We start from the raw sequence: 17,385 nt of genomic DNA, 5'->3' as shown, positions 1-17,385 counted from the left end.
GAAAGACTAGACGGCGCATTCCGTAAACCGCCAGCAAGACAAGCCCTCCAACAATGGTCCTCTCCAGACCATGCGGAGCACAATCACCGCAACCCAAGCAAGGAAACCGCGGTGCACCCCACTCCTCCCTGCAGCGGAGCATCCCTTCAGGCGCTCGCAATCTTATTTGGATGCCCAGCACCCGCACAGCTGTCACCGACATTTGGTGCTCCACTTGTTTCCTCGCGGCGCACATCCCCCGCCGTCTAGACTTTATGACGCAGCTAATATTGAGTTCGTCCATGCCTCGCTCGCTTGGAGATGCCGGTACCCTATCATCCCTCCCGCCACCGACCACCGACCACCGACCACGTCGATCGATCTACCGAGTACAATGGATCCAACGGCCCCGCCTATCGCCCACCGGGCCTAGACCCACGCCCAAAAGTGCCCGCCTAGACTAGTGCGAAAAGCCACGCCCTGCCCCTCCGGCCGGGACTGTCGTTGATCGACTTGGTTGGCCTGGGTTGAGCGGATGAGGATTGGGATGTTGTGGATTCTGTGCGTGATGTTCTGCAGGCGCGTCGGTTTGCTGTCAGAGTCTTCGGTGTGGAGCATCAGGTAAAATGGAGGGCTGTTGGAGGGGCGACGTGTTTATTGCGGCTGTTTCGGGGGGTCGGCGTCTGCTGTGCTGACCTGGGCGATTTATGCGATTGGGGGTGTGATGGTGACGTTGTGTGTGTATTGCCTTCTTAGTGACGTTGTCTGGTAGATGCGATTCTTATTGAGGAGTATAGTCATGCAGATGGACGAATATGTATTAAGATAAAAGAGGGCCAAATCCTAGGCAAAATAACTACCAGACCAAAAATGCACAATTGGCAACATTTTTAGTCTAGACCGTCATTTATTGCTCTGACTATATGGTTGAGTGTTTTGAGTCTTCCTGAAGGAGCCACATCCTTCCTCAAAAGATGCGGTGCTTCCCTCCTTGTGCAGTTTCAGGTACCCCAGACACTGTCGAGACGATAACCCTTATCATCAACATCCTAACACTCACGTATATATAGCCACAGAAAGAAAGCAGAATCGGCCTTCCGCTCCTATCCCTCAGGCCTTATCTATGCTTAGCCCAACTAGAGAGTTCGTACTCCTCCATACTTCTACGACGACCGGTCCTATACTAGTGCAACCGGCAGCCTCCTCACGCTACTCCGGAGAACATCACCTATAAGAAAAGAAGATATCTACCTTTATTATATGCTGAATCACTAGGCTGGTAGTCCATGGCATTTTAAATAGCTATCACATCCGCAAAGAAGCCAACGGTTACTTGAGCTGCAGCTCACCGTTGTCCACTGCCAATCGCATAAACTCCTTATTTAAGCCCTCCGAACGCGTGCGTCCCTTGATAAACCAGTAAACGAGTGCAAAGAGGGTCGACGCAACGAAGATGGACGCAACGAAGATGGGCGCAGCGTAATTCATGTTCTCACCCGTCACAGGCAGGTATGTAGGAAACGCGAGCCAGACAGTGACCCATGCAGTATATGCCAGGGCGAAGAGGTTAATTGGGAGACCCCACACACCCAGTTTCTATTTACCTAGTGGAGCTGTGTCTTTTTGGAAGCGATTGTGGACCATACAGGCGATGGCGGTGAAGTATGAGACGAAACGGCCAATCGAGCCAAGGGCCACGGATCAAAAGCATTATATTGTTCTTTTCACAGCCGTGTGTAGCCCCTTTCTCGATCAAACTTATACCCTATTGAACTGTCCTTGATGGGACCTCACAACAGGCGACCAAGGGAAGTGGCCCAGAGGAACGTTGAAAAAGCCATTGCTAGTATCGAATAGACCAGCGAATGCATTATACCAGGCCGTGAAGGCTGCTAGTAACCCAAAGTATCCTCCCACCCTTTGGATAGATGCAGGGACGTGTCCTTGATCGCACTGCATGTTCGCAATGCCAAGGAGGAGGTAGTACATGTCGAGGAAGAAGAACAACAGAAAAATCGCCAGGCTTGACTTGAGCGTACAAAGGAGCATCATCGTGGTGAAAATAAACCATGCCTAGGGATCAACAGAATACATGTTAATCTCGAGGCTACAATATGGTGTACCTTCAACAACGGGATGGTACCACTTACCAAAAGGAAGAGGCCCATCAGCATCTCTTTTTGGCACACTGTATCGGGGGCAGCGACAATCTTAGTTCCCTCAAGGCTGGATATGACCCCAAAGGTGATCCAGTAGGCACCGTACGAGCAAAATGACGTAGCGCTGAACGTATTGCCAAGAGCCATTTCCCTACTACGGTTATCCCCTGATTGAACATCGTTGGATGATACTGATATGGCCGGTTTCGGTCAGGATGGGCTTGGACATACCACATGCCGGCGAGTAGTTGGACAGTGCCACCATAGACCAGCGCGGAGCCAACGTTTTCCGCGGCTATTGTCAAGCCCAGGTGCACGTTCATAATATTCGACATGAAGGAGGTGAGTGCAAATGCACACAGACCCAAGGGAGCGGGGTTTGCCAATTTGCGCACCTTGGGAAGTGCATGTCTCTCTTCAGGCTTGGAGGTTGGTGGTCGCGCCAGAGCATATTCGTGCCCAGACTGCGAGACGGGTGTAGGGCTTTGAGAGTCCACCATCATTTGGCTGCATAGCTTAGCTTCAGCCTGAGTCTGCTTGATCTCGGTCATGTTAATAAAATGCTCCATGAAGATTTTGCTGCCTGGACTTTGGTCAGAGGGTGTTGGAGGTGGTATTGGTGAGCGCTGCGAGTATGGATCCCCAGGAAGGCTGCCTAGAAACAGAAGGAAATGCGCGCTCCTTGTGTCGGTGCTGGTAGTAGAGGAATCGTCTTCGAGGTAACTATCCTATCCCTCTTCATATGCAGGAAGAAAACAGGAAACAAGTCTACCGCTTTCACCGCAAGGAGGCTCGCCTACATAAAGGGAACGCGGCGAGGCCCGGTATATCGTCATGTGGACATTTACCCTCAGACATTCGACCAGACTTATTTCCCGCTAATGAGTCATGGAAATAGGGCATTTAGGCCCTTCTAGGCGACCCAGGTATCACAGGATTGAGCCGGGAAAATTTCACGGACAGGGCCGTGACAAAGGCGAACCAGATCGCGTAGAATTAAGGGTTTATTGGTTGCACCTTGGGGCTAGAACTGCGTAGAATGTGTTTTTTGGATCACATTACATAAAGAGTATTGACGTTCTTGTATCCCTGTTCCCTAAATGCGCAACATCACCGTTCTGTAGATTCATCTGTTCCCTTGCTTCTAATGGAAGTGTACATCCATTCTTGATTCCCCAGACTGTGAGCATGAGTGCAATCCTAGGACTGCCATCAGCGCATGCCATGCGCTGATCTAGTGGTGTGTTCCAGGGTTGAATGGATTGCCTGTTATAACGTAATACCCCTAATATTCTCCGATTCCTACGACTTAACACCGATCACCGCTTCGTTCTAGCTATTCGTACACTTGATCATGTCACGCAAACTCCGTGATGAATCCATTTTTTTCGGCAATTTACTGTTCAATCTCCTTCGATATCTGCTAATTTTCAGTGATGCTCATATTACGAAGTGGTTGCGAGGGAGCAACGTGGTTGTCCCAACCGGAGGCCGCCGCCCCCCGCAAAACAAGAGCGCTGACCCACACTTACAACCTGTTTGGGACAAAATTTTGCATACTACTAGTGTTGACTATTCCCAAACCTGTCAGTTGATCATGCAAGCATAGCCGCTCCACTGGCGTAATGTCTCTTCCTCACTAGTTACTCACTAGAGCCGAGCTATGGAGTACAATGATGGTGACTATGAGGTGCTGGGATAGGATGAACCTCGGCACTAGTGAGTGAGGGTTGACAGGGAGTGAATCAAAAATAGCATTGGATTTTCTTCTACGCATCTTGGCTTGGGACTCCACTACAAGACCTGGGACACATCCCCTACAGCCTCAATTGCAAAAAGAAAAATAGAAAACACGAATCAACTTGCATAAAGCCTAGTCTAGTCGAATTTCGTGATGAATGTACACTTTGTGCAGCAGGGCTGTTTGGCCTATGATGAAACTCCCCCCATTTATGCAGCTGAAATTTTACTCGTGGTTTGTCTGCAGTCAGCGTACAGGTTTGGGGACATAAGTCCACCCAACTCGAGGCACTGATCCTGATTTAGCATGGAAGCTCCATACGCGTCTGCTATTGCGGAGGCAACTTGACATGCCTTGGATCACGTCTGCCAACTCTGTACTGCCCGGTGACCAATTTGGGAGATGGAATCAAGATTTGTGATACATATTGTCCAAGTCTCGTTCTATCCAATGCAGATTTGTGGGTAAGCTTAGAGTACCTTACAGCCTGCACCACCAGATCGGAGGCCAGCATGTCGTAGGAGGATGAGAGAGCTAACCAGCGTGGTATTGAGATTGGCGCCCATTAGTCCCCGCTCGTGTACCACAATGAACCTCACTCATGATCGAGGGAGATCAATGATATAGCCCAGAGCCTGTAAGGATTTGAGCATTGATTTGATGACCATTATGAGCCGGCCATGCGCAGCATGCAATCTCACTCAGGCGTCGACGCTCTGCCTCCCCTACGAAAGACAATCGCAGTGTTCGAGGTCGCTTGATGTCTATTGATCTAACTCGTCTATCTCTACGTGTGCAGTTCCAGTTCCAGGTCAAGGCTTCATAAGCAGGAGTCTGGGCACGACCCTACTTTAGCACCCATCAACGACTTTTGCAACTCGACCTCATCTTCCCACAGCTCTGGTGCCTCTTCTCTTCCCAACCCAGGCGCTAAGGCTCCCTCACCCCACACAAGGCCACATTCAACTACATATTCGTCCCAGTGGACCCGCAGCTCGGCCAACTTCTCTGGCTGGGACTGGGCCAGATCCTTGGTCTCCCCTGGATCATCAGCAACGTTGAATAACTCCCACCCTTCATCATCCACACCGACCCCTCCTTGGGCCTTAGAGATGTGGACAATTTTCCAATCGCCTTTTCGGAGCGCTGCCCGAGCAAAGAGCTCCCATCCGATGGGCTCTGAAGAGGAGTGAATGCTCCAAGTCTCATCTTCCTCCACCTGTTTACCTTGCGAGAAGAACGGGACCCACGATTTGCCCCGTATAGCGTGGACCGCCTTCCCTCGGAAGGTAGCCATCTTTCGACTTGCCGTGATATTGCCACTCAGCCCGATGACCAGTGATTCCTCTGAAGCCGGAGGCTGGGCAATACCTGCCAGCTCGAGGAATGTCGGTAGGAAATCCATCACAGTCGAGAAGGATCGGTTGTATGAGCCTGGCATGAACGATGGGAGGAAGGTGTTCGAAGGGGGCTTGACGATGCATGGGACCAGGATGCCACCTTGCGAGGGGAAGCCTTTGAATAGTCTAGATGGAGCGGTTGATGCTTGAGCCCAAAGCGGTCCGAGCCTAGGTTTCCGGTCAGTCCACTGCTCCCATTCAACACGAAAAGAAAACTACCAGGTGAATGAGTTCCAGGCACCGATGTTATCCAGCGAGTTATCGTAGTATTGGTGAATCGCACTGGTGATCTTTTCTCCCATGACCGCTAGAAGGCTGTCAGTGGCCGTCCGGTGGCTTTGAAAGTGTCCCAGATCACATACGTATTGCTTCAAGTCTATTCCAAGTATTAGCCACAGTCAAAGTACTGCTCAGGGGCATTTGGGACTCACGCAGCGCCTTCGGCCCCGTTATCACTCATAAACACAATAAACGTGTTGTCATACTCTCCCGTCCGTTTCAGGTACTCTACCATCTTGCCAATATTCATGTCCATGGAATCTACCATACCAGCGTATGTCTCCATAGCACGACTAGACAGCTTTCTCTCCTCGGCGGTAAGTTCGTCCCACTCCCCAGAGCCCGTGGTGCTGGTCTCAACCTTGTGCGGAATGACCGATTCGTCGATGATTCCCATCTCAACAAGAGACTCCAAGCGCCGATCTCGCAAGGCGTAGGGGCCGTCATCGTAAACTCCCTTATATCTGCGCATGTTAATCAAAGTCCTGGCTCACCGCGTACTCAACCAGATCTTACTTGTCACGCTGTTCCCTGGAGCACTGCAGCGGCCAATGCGGAGCCGTTTATGGCAGGAACGCAAAGAAAGGCTTTTGTCGGTCATTCTCCGACCGATTCTCAAGATATTGAATCATTTTGTCCGTGTAGTAATCCGTCGAGTAGAACCCGCCCGGATTCTCCGTCTTGTTCGCAGGTCTTGAACGAAAATCAGTGTCCGCGCTCCCAAGGTCCGTGCAAAATGAACTCACATATCGACTTTGGTGCCATTTTCCGCATGAATCGGCGAACCCCCATAAGGGAACCGCTCCTGGACGGGCTCCCAGCCGTAGTGATTACAACAACCAGGCAGCATTGCAAGTGCATTCTGGAAGCCTCGCGCCCATGGTCCCTGATTGGCGCGCATCCCAAGATGCCACTATCACAGCATCAGCTACTAGTCTCACCAGGTCCCATAGCTCCAAAAGACCAGCAAGTAAGCACGGTTCCTACCTTGCCAGACATGGCCGTGAAGTACCCATTATCCCCGAGGATTTCAGGCAAGGTCGCCACATTATTGTTCAGATACCCCTCATATCCGGCTTTCCCAGAGAATCGTTGCGCTCCCCGCTTGCTTTTCTTGTACTCGATCAGCACTCCCAATCCACCGAGATGAGCATCGGTTCCACTCATGAGCATTGCACGCGTGGGTGAACAAGCTGCGGCGGCATGATGATTCAGTAGCCGTAAACCCTCAGAGGCCAATCGGTCAATGTTGGGTGTTTTGATCTCACTGCCATAGCAGCCCACATCGGAGAATCCCTAGAGCAACCAGATTAGCGCTGTGCTATGGTGCGGGTGCTGGGAGGCAGCATGCCAGGTCATCTGCGAGAATGAAGAGGAAGTTGGGCCTCTCGGAGTTCGCTTCAGGGGCAGGACCCATCATGAAAGGCGGAGGTTTGGACGGCGATCCTCGCAGGCTGTCGATATTGTGAAGACCTCGAACAATATAATTCGCGTGATAGGGGATTTTGGGTCATTTTATAGGGCCAATTTGTCCAGGTACGTACGTACGTACGATGCCCCGCATTCCGCTTAGGCAGAAGAACACGCATGAGGGGGGCTTGAATTTAACCAATTATTGTGATGTCTCCGGCACAATAAACACCCGGCAGTCGACACATGTTCCCGCTTCTTATCGTTAGCGCTGTCGCATTGCGCAGATGCTTCGTGGGTTTCGAGCGAGGTGGAACCGAACCTGGGGAGATGTGGTGGGTCGCGCTCCGGGAGTCATCCGAAATTGATGATATTCACTCCAAGCGAGAGACGACCACAAGGTCTAGACCTGAGTTGATTGGTTTCTTGCTTCTTGCTTCTTGCTTTCATGCTTTCGTGCTTCCATGCCCGAATGGCGAATCCCACATGTGGGGCGGCACGGTGGGTACGCCCACTGTGATCTTGCTCGAGGTATAAGAGCCAGGACCAACGTGAAGCATGCCGCAAGCATGGTGCTCGCTATGATATGCATCGCAAAGATATCTCAGCCACAGCAAGCTTTCTATACATCTTTTCCTACTCCGCACACCTGGCTTCTTAGGTGGCCCGCATACGTCCCGTCCTGCCTTGTCCATGGTTACCCCCATACTCCTTCTCCTGGTCTAACTTCTTGTGGGCGATATGCCTTCAGATATGACACCGGTAGATTTGGTGGAATTTTTGCAGCTCCCATGAGCACAAGAGCTTACGGGATCTTTTCGGAAAAGGCCCTCATTATGCTACAGGGCCTTGCGAATCAATCTGGCATGTACAGTCCTGATATGGTCGAAGAGTACTGCATTGACTCATCGCGTACCCTGACATCGCTTGCATGTATTGGAAAATCCTTGGGAGCTTAAGTGCTCGCTAAAGCGATTGAAAATTATGGCCGGCACAGTTCTTCGGCCACTCGGTATCTCCGACTGTTACCCAACGCTAGTTCGTCTTCCCTATTTGCGAGTCCACTTTCCTTCTGTGGCTTATTTTCTGTGGATCATATTACTCATAGTTCTCTGTAGTGACTACCCATTTTTCCGATGTATGTTACCCCAGGACCTATCTATATATACTGTTGCAGCAAAACTATTCTCATTAAAGAGTTTGGCTAGACCTTTTTGGCATATGGGAACCAACAAGTGAGCAGCGGCACTTAGAAACTCACAAGCTTCTCAGTATTTTGCTTCTGTCTTTCTTCCTGCGCGCCCTCTGGCTTGCTAAGACTCTTTTATCGATCTAGTTGTAGCTAATACTGATATATAATTAGAGATAAGTATCTTAAAATAGACTAATTCATTGAAGATTGTTTTAATAACTACCATCTTTATAGCGAAAGTGAATCCTAGCACCTAGCGACCGTCGTGGAACCCCTGCATCTAATCTATAACTACCGATAGATTATAAAGGTTACCCTATATTATACTATGTATCTATTAAATTAGTACCGAAATCGTATCGAAGCGGCCTTAATCACTTATAGGATAGTATTTACCTATATTTCTTATATATTTCCGATACCAAACTACTATTAGACCTTCTATCTGTTACTGTATAGGTCTCGGGAGAAGTAATAGAGATATATAGAATTAATAGATCTATTTAATTATAAAATATACAACAAAAAGACTAGGTCTTGTGACGCATGACAGAACGATGGACGGAGATCACCTGATGGACGCGGAGTGATGGAAACACCCGACCGAGCTAACCTGATGGGGCCTGTTTGCATAAGCCCTCTACAAGATAGTTGCCAGAGCCTCCGTAGTTTCTTCCTTCTTCACCTTCGTTGTTTCGTTGAATGCACCTGGTTACCTTTCCAGTTGGCTCTTTTCCATCATCGTAACAGGTCTAACCGATTAGGCGCTATATGTAAAGTAGTGGGAATAGGAGTACCAGCTATCTTGGAACGATATCGAAAGTATTACATTCTTGTATTGATTCCTATCGTCCTATGACTTCATGTTTGTCTTGTACCTAGAGTATTTCTATATTATCCCGATAGTGAAAGATAGTCTCCTCTGATACGTCCATGCTTTCTCCCCCTTGAAGCTACTTTAATCTTTATCAAAGAAATAAGGGTGAAATAATCCTGTTTTACTATATAGCTGTGGATAGCTACCCTAGGAGGGAGGACAGTTATAAAGGATTACTTTGTTTCCTTTCTTTCTCCTATTTGGAAATTGTAACCTTATAATAATATGGATGACTATATCACAATAGGGATGATAACGCTCTAATAGGGACGATTACGTTTTCCTCGGTAACCATCTTCTATGAATGAATGTATCCCATTTCCCTTTTATCAAACCTGGCAAGCTATAGTGCTTGTGTGAACAGCGCCAACTTAAAATCAATTGCTTATCGCTATCTTCTCACTATCGGATCTTTACCCAATCGACAGGCTTTTACCTGACAAGTAGTTACCTGTTACACTCTTCCTCTTCCTTTCCTTCCTCAGATTCGATATCTTCGTCAAATGGACTCTTCCTTTCTAATGACTTGCCAAGTGTAATACCCCTTTGCGAAGGATGTATTGTCACGACCAGTGGCCGTGGTCCTTAGTCATAAATTGTCTACAGAACTTACCGTCTCAGCGGGAGAACAAATCTCGCAATATTAGTATGTGGATCCAGCTATCAGAAAATTCCCTCACTATATTTTCTCTGTTTCTTATCGAACCTACCGCCTCAGTGGGAGAACAAATCGCGAAATGGGATAGTGCCGTAATGCTGGCTCTGTTCTATTTCGAGGCGCCTTAGATATACTAGCTCTATCCAATATTATATGTAGAGTAAATGAGTATATATATAGTAAATCTCCCCTCTTGTGCTTCACTTATCCTTATTCTCATCCTCTTCATCTACACTTCTACTTCTTCCTACTACCGTACGCTGCCATCCGTACGTTAAATTAACTTATTGTAACCCGGTGGTGCATCATTTTTATTGTTCTGACTTCGAACCTACAGCAATATTCCGCACACATACAACTCTTTTTACAAGACAAGCGTCGTTAAAGGTTTTTCTTAATTATCAAATTAGTGATCTCTCGCTCATATTTCACAGTTGAGATAATGAAACTCATCGGAACTATCTCAGCCATTCTCCTCTATATCTCAGCTGTCTCAGCTAGTCCGGCACCTAACCCTGAGGCTGATGCATTGATCGTCAGAGGTCTGGAGCTCTGCGGGACCTGCTGTACTTGCCCTAATGGCAATTCTGGTTGTGGTGGTTACTGCTATTCGAACTGCCCCCAATGCATTTGGAGCAGCTGTACCTAGGTTGACCATATAGTCAATTTATGCTTCAGCAGAATTATCATGAACAGGTTTCAGGTTTAGATGGGGAGAAGCTCAGCATTACTTCCAATATTAAAACTTGGGGAGCTGAATGCCTTCCCTGAACCAAATTCAGTGAATGAATACATTATAGCTGAGGAATACAATACCCAGAGACGTGTACTTGGCATAATTTACATATGACTAGCATGTCTTGAGTGTTTGGTCCATAATTCTCTCTGAAGACTCTCTTAGAACATGATACGTCTCACAATTTAAAGACCGACCGAGCCCACGTTCACCGACGTCGCTGGATCTCTAAGCCACGCCGCCACAGTATATAGCTATGACCTCCATAGCAAGCTATTTAATAGGTATAATTTAGGTTATTTACGCTCCGTATGAGCCTTTGTTGCTCACATCCATCAATCTCAGATACGACATAGTTCTCCCAATCCTACATCCACTTATACTTGGCTCAGACCACTACTGTCCCGTCTTAGTATATTTATTGCTTCTTCTGGTCACTTGGTAACTCTACTATTAAGATCAATATGTGGAGGGGCTGGCTTTCAAGACTTACCAGAGCTTGATTTTCGGCTACGTGCTTTCTGGTAAGACCCTCATTTGCGTCTTTAAGGGTGACTTAGGTATTTGATACGGCTCACCAGGGCTGTCATGGAAGCCCTTTCAGTTCAACGTTAGCGGACCATACCATATGATATGAAGGATAAGCTTAATTTTGATAATGTCTGCCTTGGGAAGCGGAGCCATCCTAGTACTACCAAAGAAAAAAGAGACGAATAGGCCACACAGGAGATTAAAGGGGACCGTTTGGAACACGAGGAGTTTGGATGGGTAAATACGAATGTGAGGAGGATGATGGTATCTGGAGCGTCCTGGTGGATGTGCTACGATGTAACGTGTTATCACGTGTTCCAACTGCCTAATTCTCTTAATGTTTGTTTGGGAAGTTGCAGGCGCGGAACAAGCGCGGGGAAGCGGTTGAAATTTTTGGATTCTGCTTGATTAAATTAGTGTCATTGGATAGTCTTATGAACCGAATGGGATGGGTGCGTCACTAAAAGCACCGAAGTTTGGTGAAGGTAAAATAGTATCAAATCGTACGGTTGCTATTAGATCGTCCGAGGCTTGAGTCCTCAAGCTCGTCGTCATCGTCGTACTCAATACTGATCCTGTTCTAAGCGCTCTGGCTTGCATACCGAGAATAACCTAGGTAGTAGATGAGCGGCCTTGGTAGCGACTTCGATCAAATGCAGCACGCTCCCTTCACATGCCATCCTCGCTTTCTAGAGTCGCCCTGTTGTCATATCACAAAGGCACTGGCAACATCAATATGATTTTGTATCCTAGGAAACTTCCCGTCATTAGTTGCGCCACAATAGTGCCCAGTATAGCGGTTTGTACTAGTGCGCTTGTTAGTAGATTTTCCATATAGAACCTAATAATTGATTAGTCCTAGGCTTCTATAAAAGTACTTTGGATCCAAGTAGGTAATTGTTCACTATAAAACACCACAATGCTAACCTAACTTGGATGATAATGACGGATGTTAGTAAGATAAGCTGGGAATTTTAGATGCGAACGTCAAATAGGGGCATTTAGTGGAAGCGGGCTATTTGCCACGCACCTTTTCCCTTTTAACAACACACCCCACATATATAAAGATCTCACCTGCCCCAAGTACAGAACAAGCATGGCGCCTAAATTTTTCGACAAGTTGTTCAAACGAGAACACAAAAGAAGCGATTACCGTTTCAGGCCCAGGGAGTTCTGGGCAAATGCAATCGGGATCTCAGATTCTACTTGCGAAATTCAAGGGGACCCGTTCAACGGATGGAAACTACCGATCCCAGCACCAGAACAAAGCGCCCTGAAGTCCCGCGCGCGGCAACATGACGGTCAGCAAACGAGCTGGTTCTTCCGACTTCCTATGGAGGTGAGAAGAATGATCTATATCGAGCTGATGGGTAATCGACGCGTACACATCGAGCATTCATGGATGTACCAGTCTGCTTTTCAGCCAAAGTCGAAACGAGGAGGTAAGCGCTGGATTTGGTGGCACGGTGTCTGCCAAAACAGCGATTCTTTCGTCTGTGATACCTACGGTGACCGGTGCTGGGGTCGCGATGATGAGAGCTATGCGAGCTATACCGAGGGATTGACGAGAGCGCCCCCTGGGACAAAGATCCAGGGCGTTGAGTGGCTAAGGTGTTGTCAAATTGGGCAGGTTTTCTGTTAGCTGGAGGTAGCTTGAGCATAGCTAACCTACTCAAATTTAGCTACGAAGAAGCATTACCAGTCCTATATGGAACGAATGTTTTTGTTCCCCGGGAAGGAATCGACTCTCCGTTTATTATGTCGAGACTTATACCACCTACTTGCGCGCAACTTATTCGATCGGTAGATTTCACATTTGTGTTTTGCTGGGACTTGGACTTAACACCAGGGGCTAAAGCCTGGACAACGGTCTACCCTGCTCTCTTCGACATTCTCGAGCAATACTTCAGCAAAGTTCACTCGTTACGCCTGACGATTAAATTGCCGGCATGGGAAAAAATGAAGCAGACTATGAGCGACAGCAAACTTAATAAGATCGTGGCACCGTGGGAGACACTCGCCAGAAATCGAGACTGGAAAAGACTAGAATTCTGCGTTCCGCTTGATTGGCGCTCTGTATTTACAAAGAGAGCAGAGACTCAGAGCATATGGGAGCTCACAGTGACAGATTGGTTCGATTGGGACGTGCGTTCTGCCGGACGTGGATGTGGAATGTAACACGCTCAACAAGATGGAGACAAGAAGTGGCTTCTCTATTAGGTAGTCTTGGAAACCCCTCCTTCATATCGGATTTCGGATTTTGGGAGAGGTAACTGACATACAGATCAAGTACTAACCTAGCTAGTAGTCGTCGCCGGCACTAGGGTCCCACTGGTGATTGTCGTAATAGGTCCTTTCGTCCCAATACACTTAATAGGGTTAGACCTCGGCAAGAACCGGGTCGGTCCGGTCCTAAATTTACGGACTGGGACCGGACCAATCTGGTCCTGAGTCTTAGGGTAGTCAGGACCGCACTACCCTATAGTCCTTTGCGGTCCTATTGTTAAGTAAGCAAGATGAAATTAAGACGCCTTAGATGATTATGACGGATGTTAGTAAGATGAGTCGGGAATTTAGTGAGAGCCTCCAATAGGGGCATTTGGTGGAGGGGGCCTATATACCACGCACTTTTCCATATTTCCCCACACCCCGCATATTTAAAGATCCCCGCTGCCCCCTATTGTCCATTACGCAAGTATCATGGCGCCCAAATTTTTTGACAAGTTTCTTACCAAACGAGAACGAGAGCGGCGAAAACAGCAAAAATACAATCCCCATCCATGGCGAATGATTCACTCTCCACACGCCATCGGAGTATCCGATTCGACTTGCGACGTTAACGGGGATCCCTTCAATGCATGGAAACTACCAATCCCAGAAAATCAAAGTGCGCTACAATGTGCTCGGCAACAGAGCTCTCAGCAGAAAAGCAAGTTCTTCGAGCTTCCTGTGGAAGTGAGAAGAATGATCTACCTCGAGCTGATGGGTAACCGACGTGTGCATATCGAATATTCATGGATGCGGGCATCGCCTTTTGAGCCAAAACCTTTTCATTCAAAGCCGCTTCACCCGACTTTCCTTCAACGGAAGCGTTTTCTACCTATGCTACATGGAAGAGATAGGTACTGGAATTGGTACCACAGTGTCTGCCAAGATACCGATTCCTTTCCTAAGGATGCGTATATGGACCGGTGCGATGACCGCTATGAAGAGTTTTGGAAGAATAAAGACAAGGGATTGATAAGTACGCGGCCTGGTACAAAGCTCGGGGGTGTAGAGTGGCTAAGGTGTTGTCAAATTGGGTAAGTCGTTATATTTACTACGTAGCTTGGTATAGCCATGGCTAATACGTCTAACTTTTAGCTATGAAGAAGCATTGCCAGTTCTGTACGGGACGAATGTCTTCATGCCACGAAAGGGAATTGATTCTCCGTTTATCATGTCGCGACTTTTATCGCCTGGTTGTCTAAAGCTCATTCAATCGATGGATGTAATTTTTGAACTTGGGAATGCCATGAACGAGTCACCAGAGGCTAGAAGCTGGAAAACGATCTACCCAGCATTTTTTCAGCTTCTTAGGCAATCCTTCTCCAACGTGCACTCGTTACGGGTGACAATTCGAATGCCAGCACTAGTGCAACATACCGTTCATCCTAGCGACATAAATGAAATCATGGCACCCTGGGAGAGACTTGCGCTGAGTCGGGAGTGGATAAGACTAGAATTTTGTGTTCCTTCTGACTGGTACGAAATTCTGGGTGGACGAGTGGAGGCTCAGAGCCAGTGGCAGCTCGCGGAGACGTGTTGGTACGAGTTGAGCGGGCGTCCGTCAGGTTTCTCACCCTTCAACGGGAATTTCCCCTGATTTCTACTACCATCATCAATCAATCTGATGCATTCAATCCCGTTGGACATCTCCCGTACTACTCTCATACAAATAGTGCATAGTTCAACACATCGCTTCTTTATGACATTGGGGATACCACAAGATTATCGCATCTTGTAATTTGAAAGAGTCAGGATATGACACGTAAGCTAAATTAGTTGGTAGTCTCAGCCGGAACTGGAGTCCCGCTAGTGATTGTCGTAATAGGCCCTGTAGTGCCAACACACACAAATACAGAGGCTTGTAAACCTGCACAGTTTGTGCTTACAGCCGGGTTCCAGCTATAGAAGTCACTGTACATTTTCAGTTAGCCACGAGGTAACCGGGATATTTAAGGTCCAGCGGTGGAGAGCTTACGATAGGGCAATTCCCGCCTCAGACGCTATATCAGAACAACCTTCTCCGCTTTGCACGTCGAAGAAGCGAAGACAGCCGGTCACCATTCCGGTCTAAACTCATATCAGCTCCCTATCCCTCATGTAGGATGGGGTATATTTGAAAGTCTTACTTGGGTTGGGGTTGGCGTTACGGGAATAGGTGTCCCAGTTGTGATGGTAGTCGCGTATCCGCTCTTGCCGATGCAGACATACACGTTTGCCTGAAGGCCGGTGCAGTCGCCATCAAGAGCAGGATTCCAGCTGTAGAAGTCACTTAATGCTATCCCTGCATCCTGGGCAATAGCATAGCAGCTATCATCAGTCTCGACCTTGTAAAATCGAATACAGTCGCTTGTCATGCCCGTCTGCTCCTATCAGTCCTCTGTAGTTATTCAATTCCATGATGACCATTCAAATACCTGAGTAGGCGACGGTGTTGCAGCCCCGGATGTTGTAATTGCTGTGGCTATTGTAGAGGACGTTGTACTGGTATCATTGCTGGGAATCCCGACACAAATATATGTATTGGAGCTCAGTCCACTACAATCTGACTTCAAGGAAGGGTTCCAGGTCTCCAGGGTGGCAACTAGAATTCCATTTGCATCCGCAATGGTCGTACAATTATCATTTCTAGGCTTCGTTAGCTTCTATTATTTTCATAAAGGGGAAATTGACTTACGTTCCCACCAGCCAATAGTCTGAGCAAGTCGAGATAGTATCAGACGGCGTAGCTGGTGTAGGCAAGGTGACTGCCGATGCAGTTCGAGTCGTAGGGGTTCCTGGTACTGCAACACAGTAGTAATCTCCCATGACAAGCCCAGAGCAATCAGTTTGCACCGCAGGGTTCCAGTTAAGAAAATCGGACTTGGAGAAAGTGCCAAACTCTTCGGGGATGAGATCACAGTTATCGCCGTCACTAGCTTGATACCACGCCGTGCAGCTGGACGTAATGCCACTCTGTACGGGTGAGGGCAATGCGTTTGTAGTTGATGGCAAGGGCAGGGTTGTTCCGTTCCAGATACAATAATAGTATTCTTTCTCGATGTTGGAGCAATCAGCGCCAACGGCAGGGTTCCATTCGAGAAACTCTTCTTCGGTAAGAAAACCCTGGGAGGCGACAATGCTTGCACAGGTATCACCCTATGCTGTGTCAACTGGAACCCGATGGTTAAGGTGGTCACTCGGAATAATACCTCATCTGTGATATAAAAGACCTGGCAATCACTTGCTAGGCCGCTTTGCGCGGGAGTGGGAGAGAAAACGGTGTCCATGGCGGCTGGGGCCGTATATGACCATGTAGGGTACCACTGAGGCACGGCCGTCTGATTGTATCCGACTGAAGTCTGCGGCTTGATTCCGATACAGTACCAGTATCCGTAGTATATGCTGGTACAATTCTCACCCACTGCCGGATTCCAATCAAGGCTGTGGTATCATTATTAGTTTATTTTGACTGTTTAGAATTGATTGGAAGACTCACAAGTCACTCTGGTCCATCCACGTAGAGTGTTGCAAGGCAATACTCTGACAAGTATCACCATTCTTGGCTTGATACCAGTTGTTACCTCGACCGCTTGTCAGCTGAGAACAAGCCATGCTGAGCAAGATTTCTTACAGTAGCTAGGTTGTCCAGATTGTGTCCGAGTTGGCGGCCACGTCGAGTCCGTAATAGTGACTGGATTAGTCGTCGTATTATAGGAGAGGGTTGAATAGGATGTTGTAGTTGTGGAATTTGATGTGATTGTGCTAGTGACTGCGCCTGTGCCAGTTATTGAACTTGATGCTGAGCCACTAGAGGAACTCGTGATCGAACTGGAAGTTGTTGTTGTTGTTGACACCACCGAACCGACTCCTACGCAGTATGAGACGCCGATTTCAACCACACACGTAGTGCTGCCAACGGCTGGGTTCCAGGCTTCAAACTGTGCTTGCGTGATGCCAAAGTCCTGGGTGATGGCCCAGCAAGAGTCCCCCTCAATAACATCATACCACTGGTTACAGTTGGTAACGGTACCTGTCAGAGTGGGCTTGTCTGGGCTTGATAGAGCTTCAGCGCTGGTTGTTTGCGCACGTCGGTGAAGAAAGCCGTGGCCTTGGCCATGTCCTTGGACAATACCCGCGCCGGCTATTAAGACAAGTGAGAGACTAGCTTTCATCTCG

At 48.0% G+C, this 17,385-nt stretch overlaps 4 protein-coding genes across 4 annotated transcripts; 1 reads left to right on the top strand and 3 right to left on the bottom strand.

Moving 5' to 3' along the window:
- Positions 1 to 1,308: 1,308 nt before the first annotated feature.
- On the bottom strand, positions 1,309 to 2,707 carry N7482_009856 (acetate uptake transporter family protein; the record flags this gene model as incomplete). Its single annotated transcript, XM_056691980.1, has 4 exons — positions 1,309 to 1,575; positions 1,744 to 2,052; positions 2,130 to 2,289; positions 2,370 to 2,707. 4 exons carry the CDS (start codon positions 2,705 to 2,707, stop codon positions 1,309 to 1,311), a joined length of 1,074 nt encoding a protein of 357 aa, XP_056539686.1.
- A 1,992-nt stretch (positions 2,708 to 4,699) lies between these two features.
- On the bottom strand, positions 4,700 to 7,147 carry N7482_009855 (alkaline-phosphatase-like protein; the record flags this gene model as incomplete). Its single annotated transcript, XM_056691979.1, has 8 exons — positions 4,700 to 5,447; positions 5,499 to 5,586; positions 5,642 to 5,655; positions 5,711 to 6,022; positions 6,168 to 6,251; positions 6,305 to 6,471; positions 6,546 to 6,854; positions 7,103 to 7,147. 8 exons carry the CDS (start codon positions 7,145 to 7,147, stop codon positions 4,700 to 4,702), a joined length of 1,767 nt encoding a protein of 588 aa, XP_056539685.1.
- Positions 7,148 to 12,058: 4,911 nt separating this feature from the next.
- On the top strand, positions 12,059 to 13,140 carry N7482_009854 (uncharacterized protein; the record flags this gene model as incomplete). Its single annotated transcript, XM_056691978.1, has 2 exons — positions 12,059 to 12,573; positions 12,645 to 13,140. The coding sequence occupies 2 exons, from the start codon at positions 12,059 to 12,061 to the stop codon at positions 13,138 to 13,140; spliced, it is 1,011 nt and encodes a 336-aa protein (XP_056539684.1).
- Positions 13,141 to 15,002: 1,862 nt separating this feature from the next.
- On the bottom strand, positions 15,003 to 17,381 carry N7482_009853 (uncharacterized protein; the record flags this gene model as incomplete). The annotated part of the gene is made up of 8 exons (XM_056691977.1): positions 15,003 to 15,141; positions 15,206 to 15,297; positions 15,357 to 15,596; positions 15,645 to 15,855; positions 15,905 to 16,365; positions 16,419 to 16,650; positions 16,706 to 16,772; positions 16,841 to 17,381. The coding sequence occupies 8 exons, from the start codon at positions 17,379 to 17,381 to the stop codon at positions 15,003 to 15,005; spliced, it is 1,983 nt and encodes a 660-aa protein (XP_056539683.1).
- Positions 17,382 to 17,385: the final 4 nt, after the last annotated feature.

This window comes from Penicillium canariense (genome assembly GCF_028826845.1).
Source record: "Penicillium canariense strain IBT 26290 chromosome Unknown utg000007l_segment0_segment0, whole genome shotgun sequence".
Taxonomy (NCBI): domain Eukaryota; kingdom Fungi; phylum Ascomycota; class Eurotiomycetes; order Eurotiales; family Aspergillaceae; genus Penicillium; species Penicillium canariense.
Note: the sequence above shows the minus strand (reverse complement) of the source record. Positions and strands in the feature narration are given on the sequence as shown.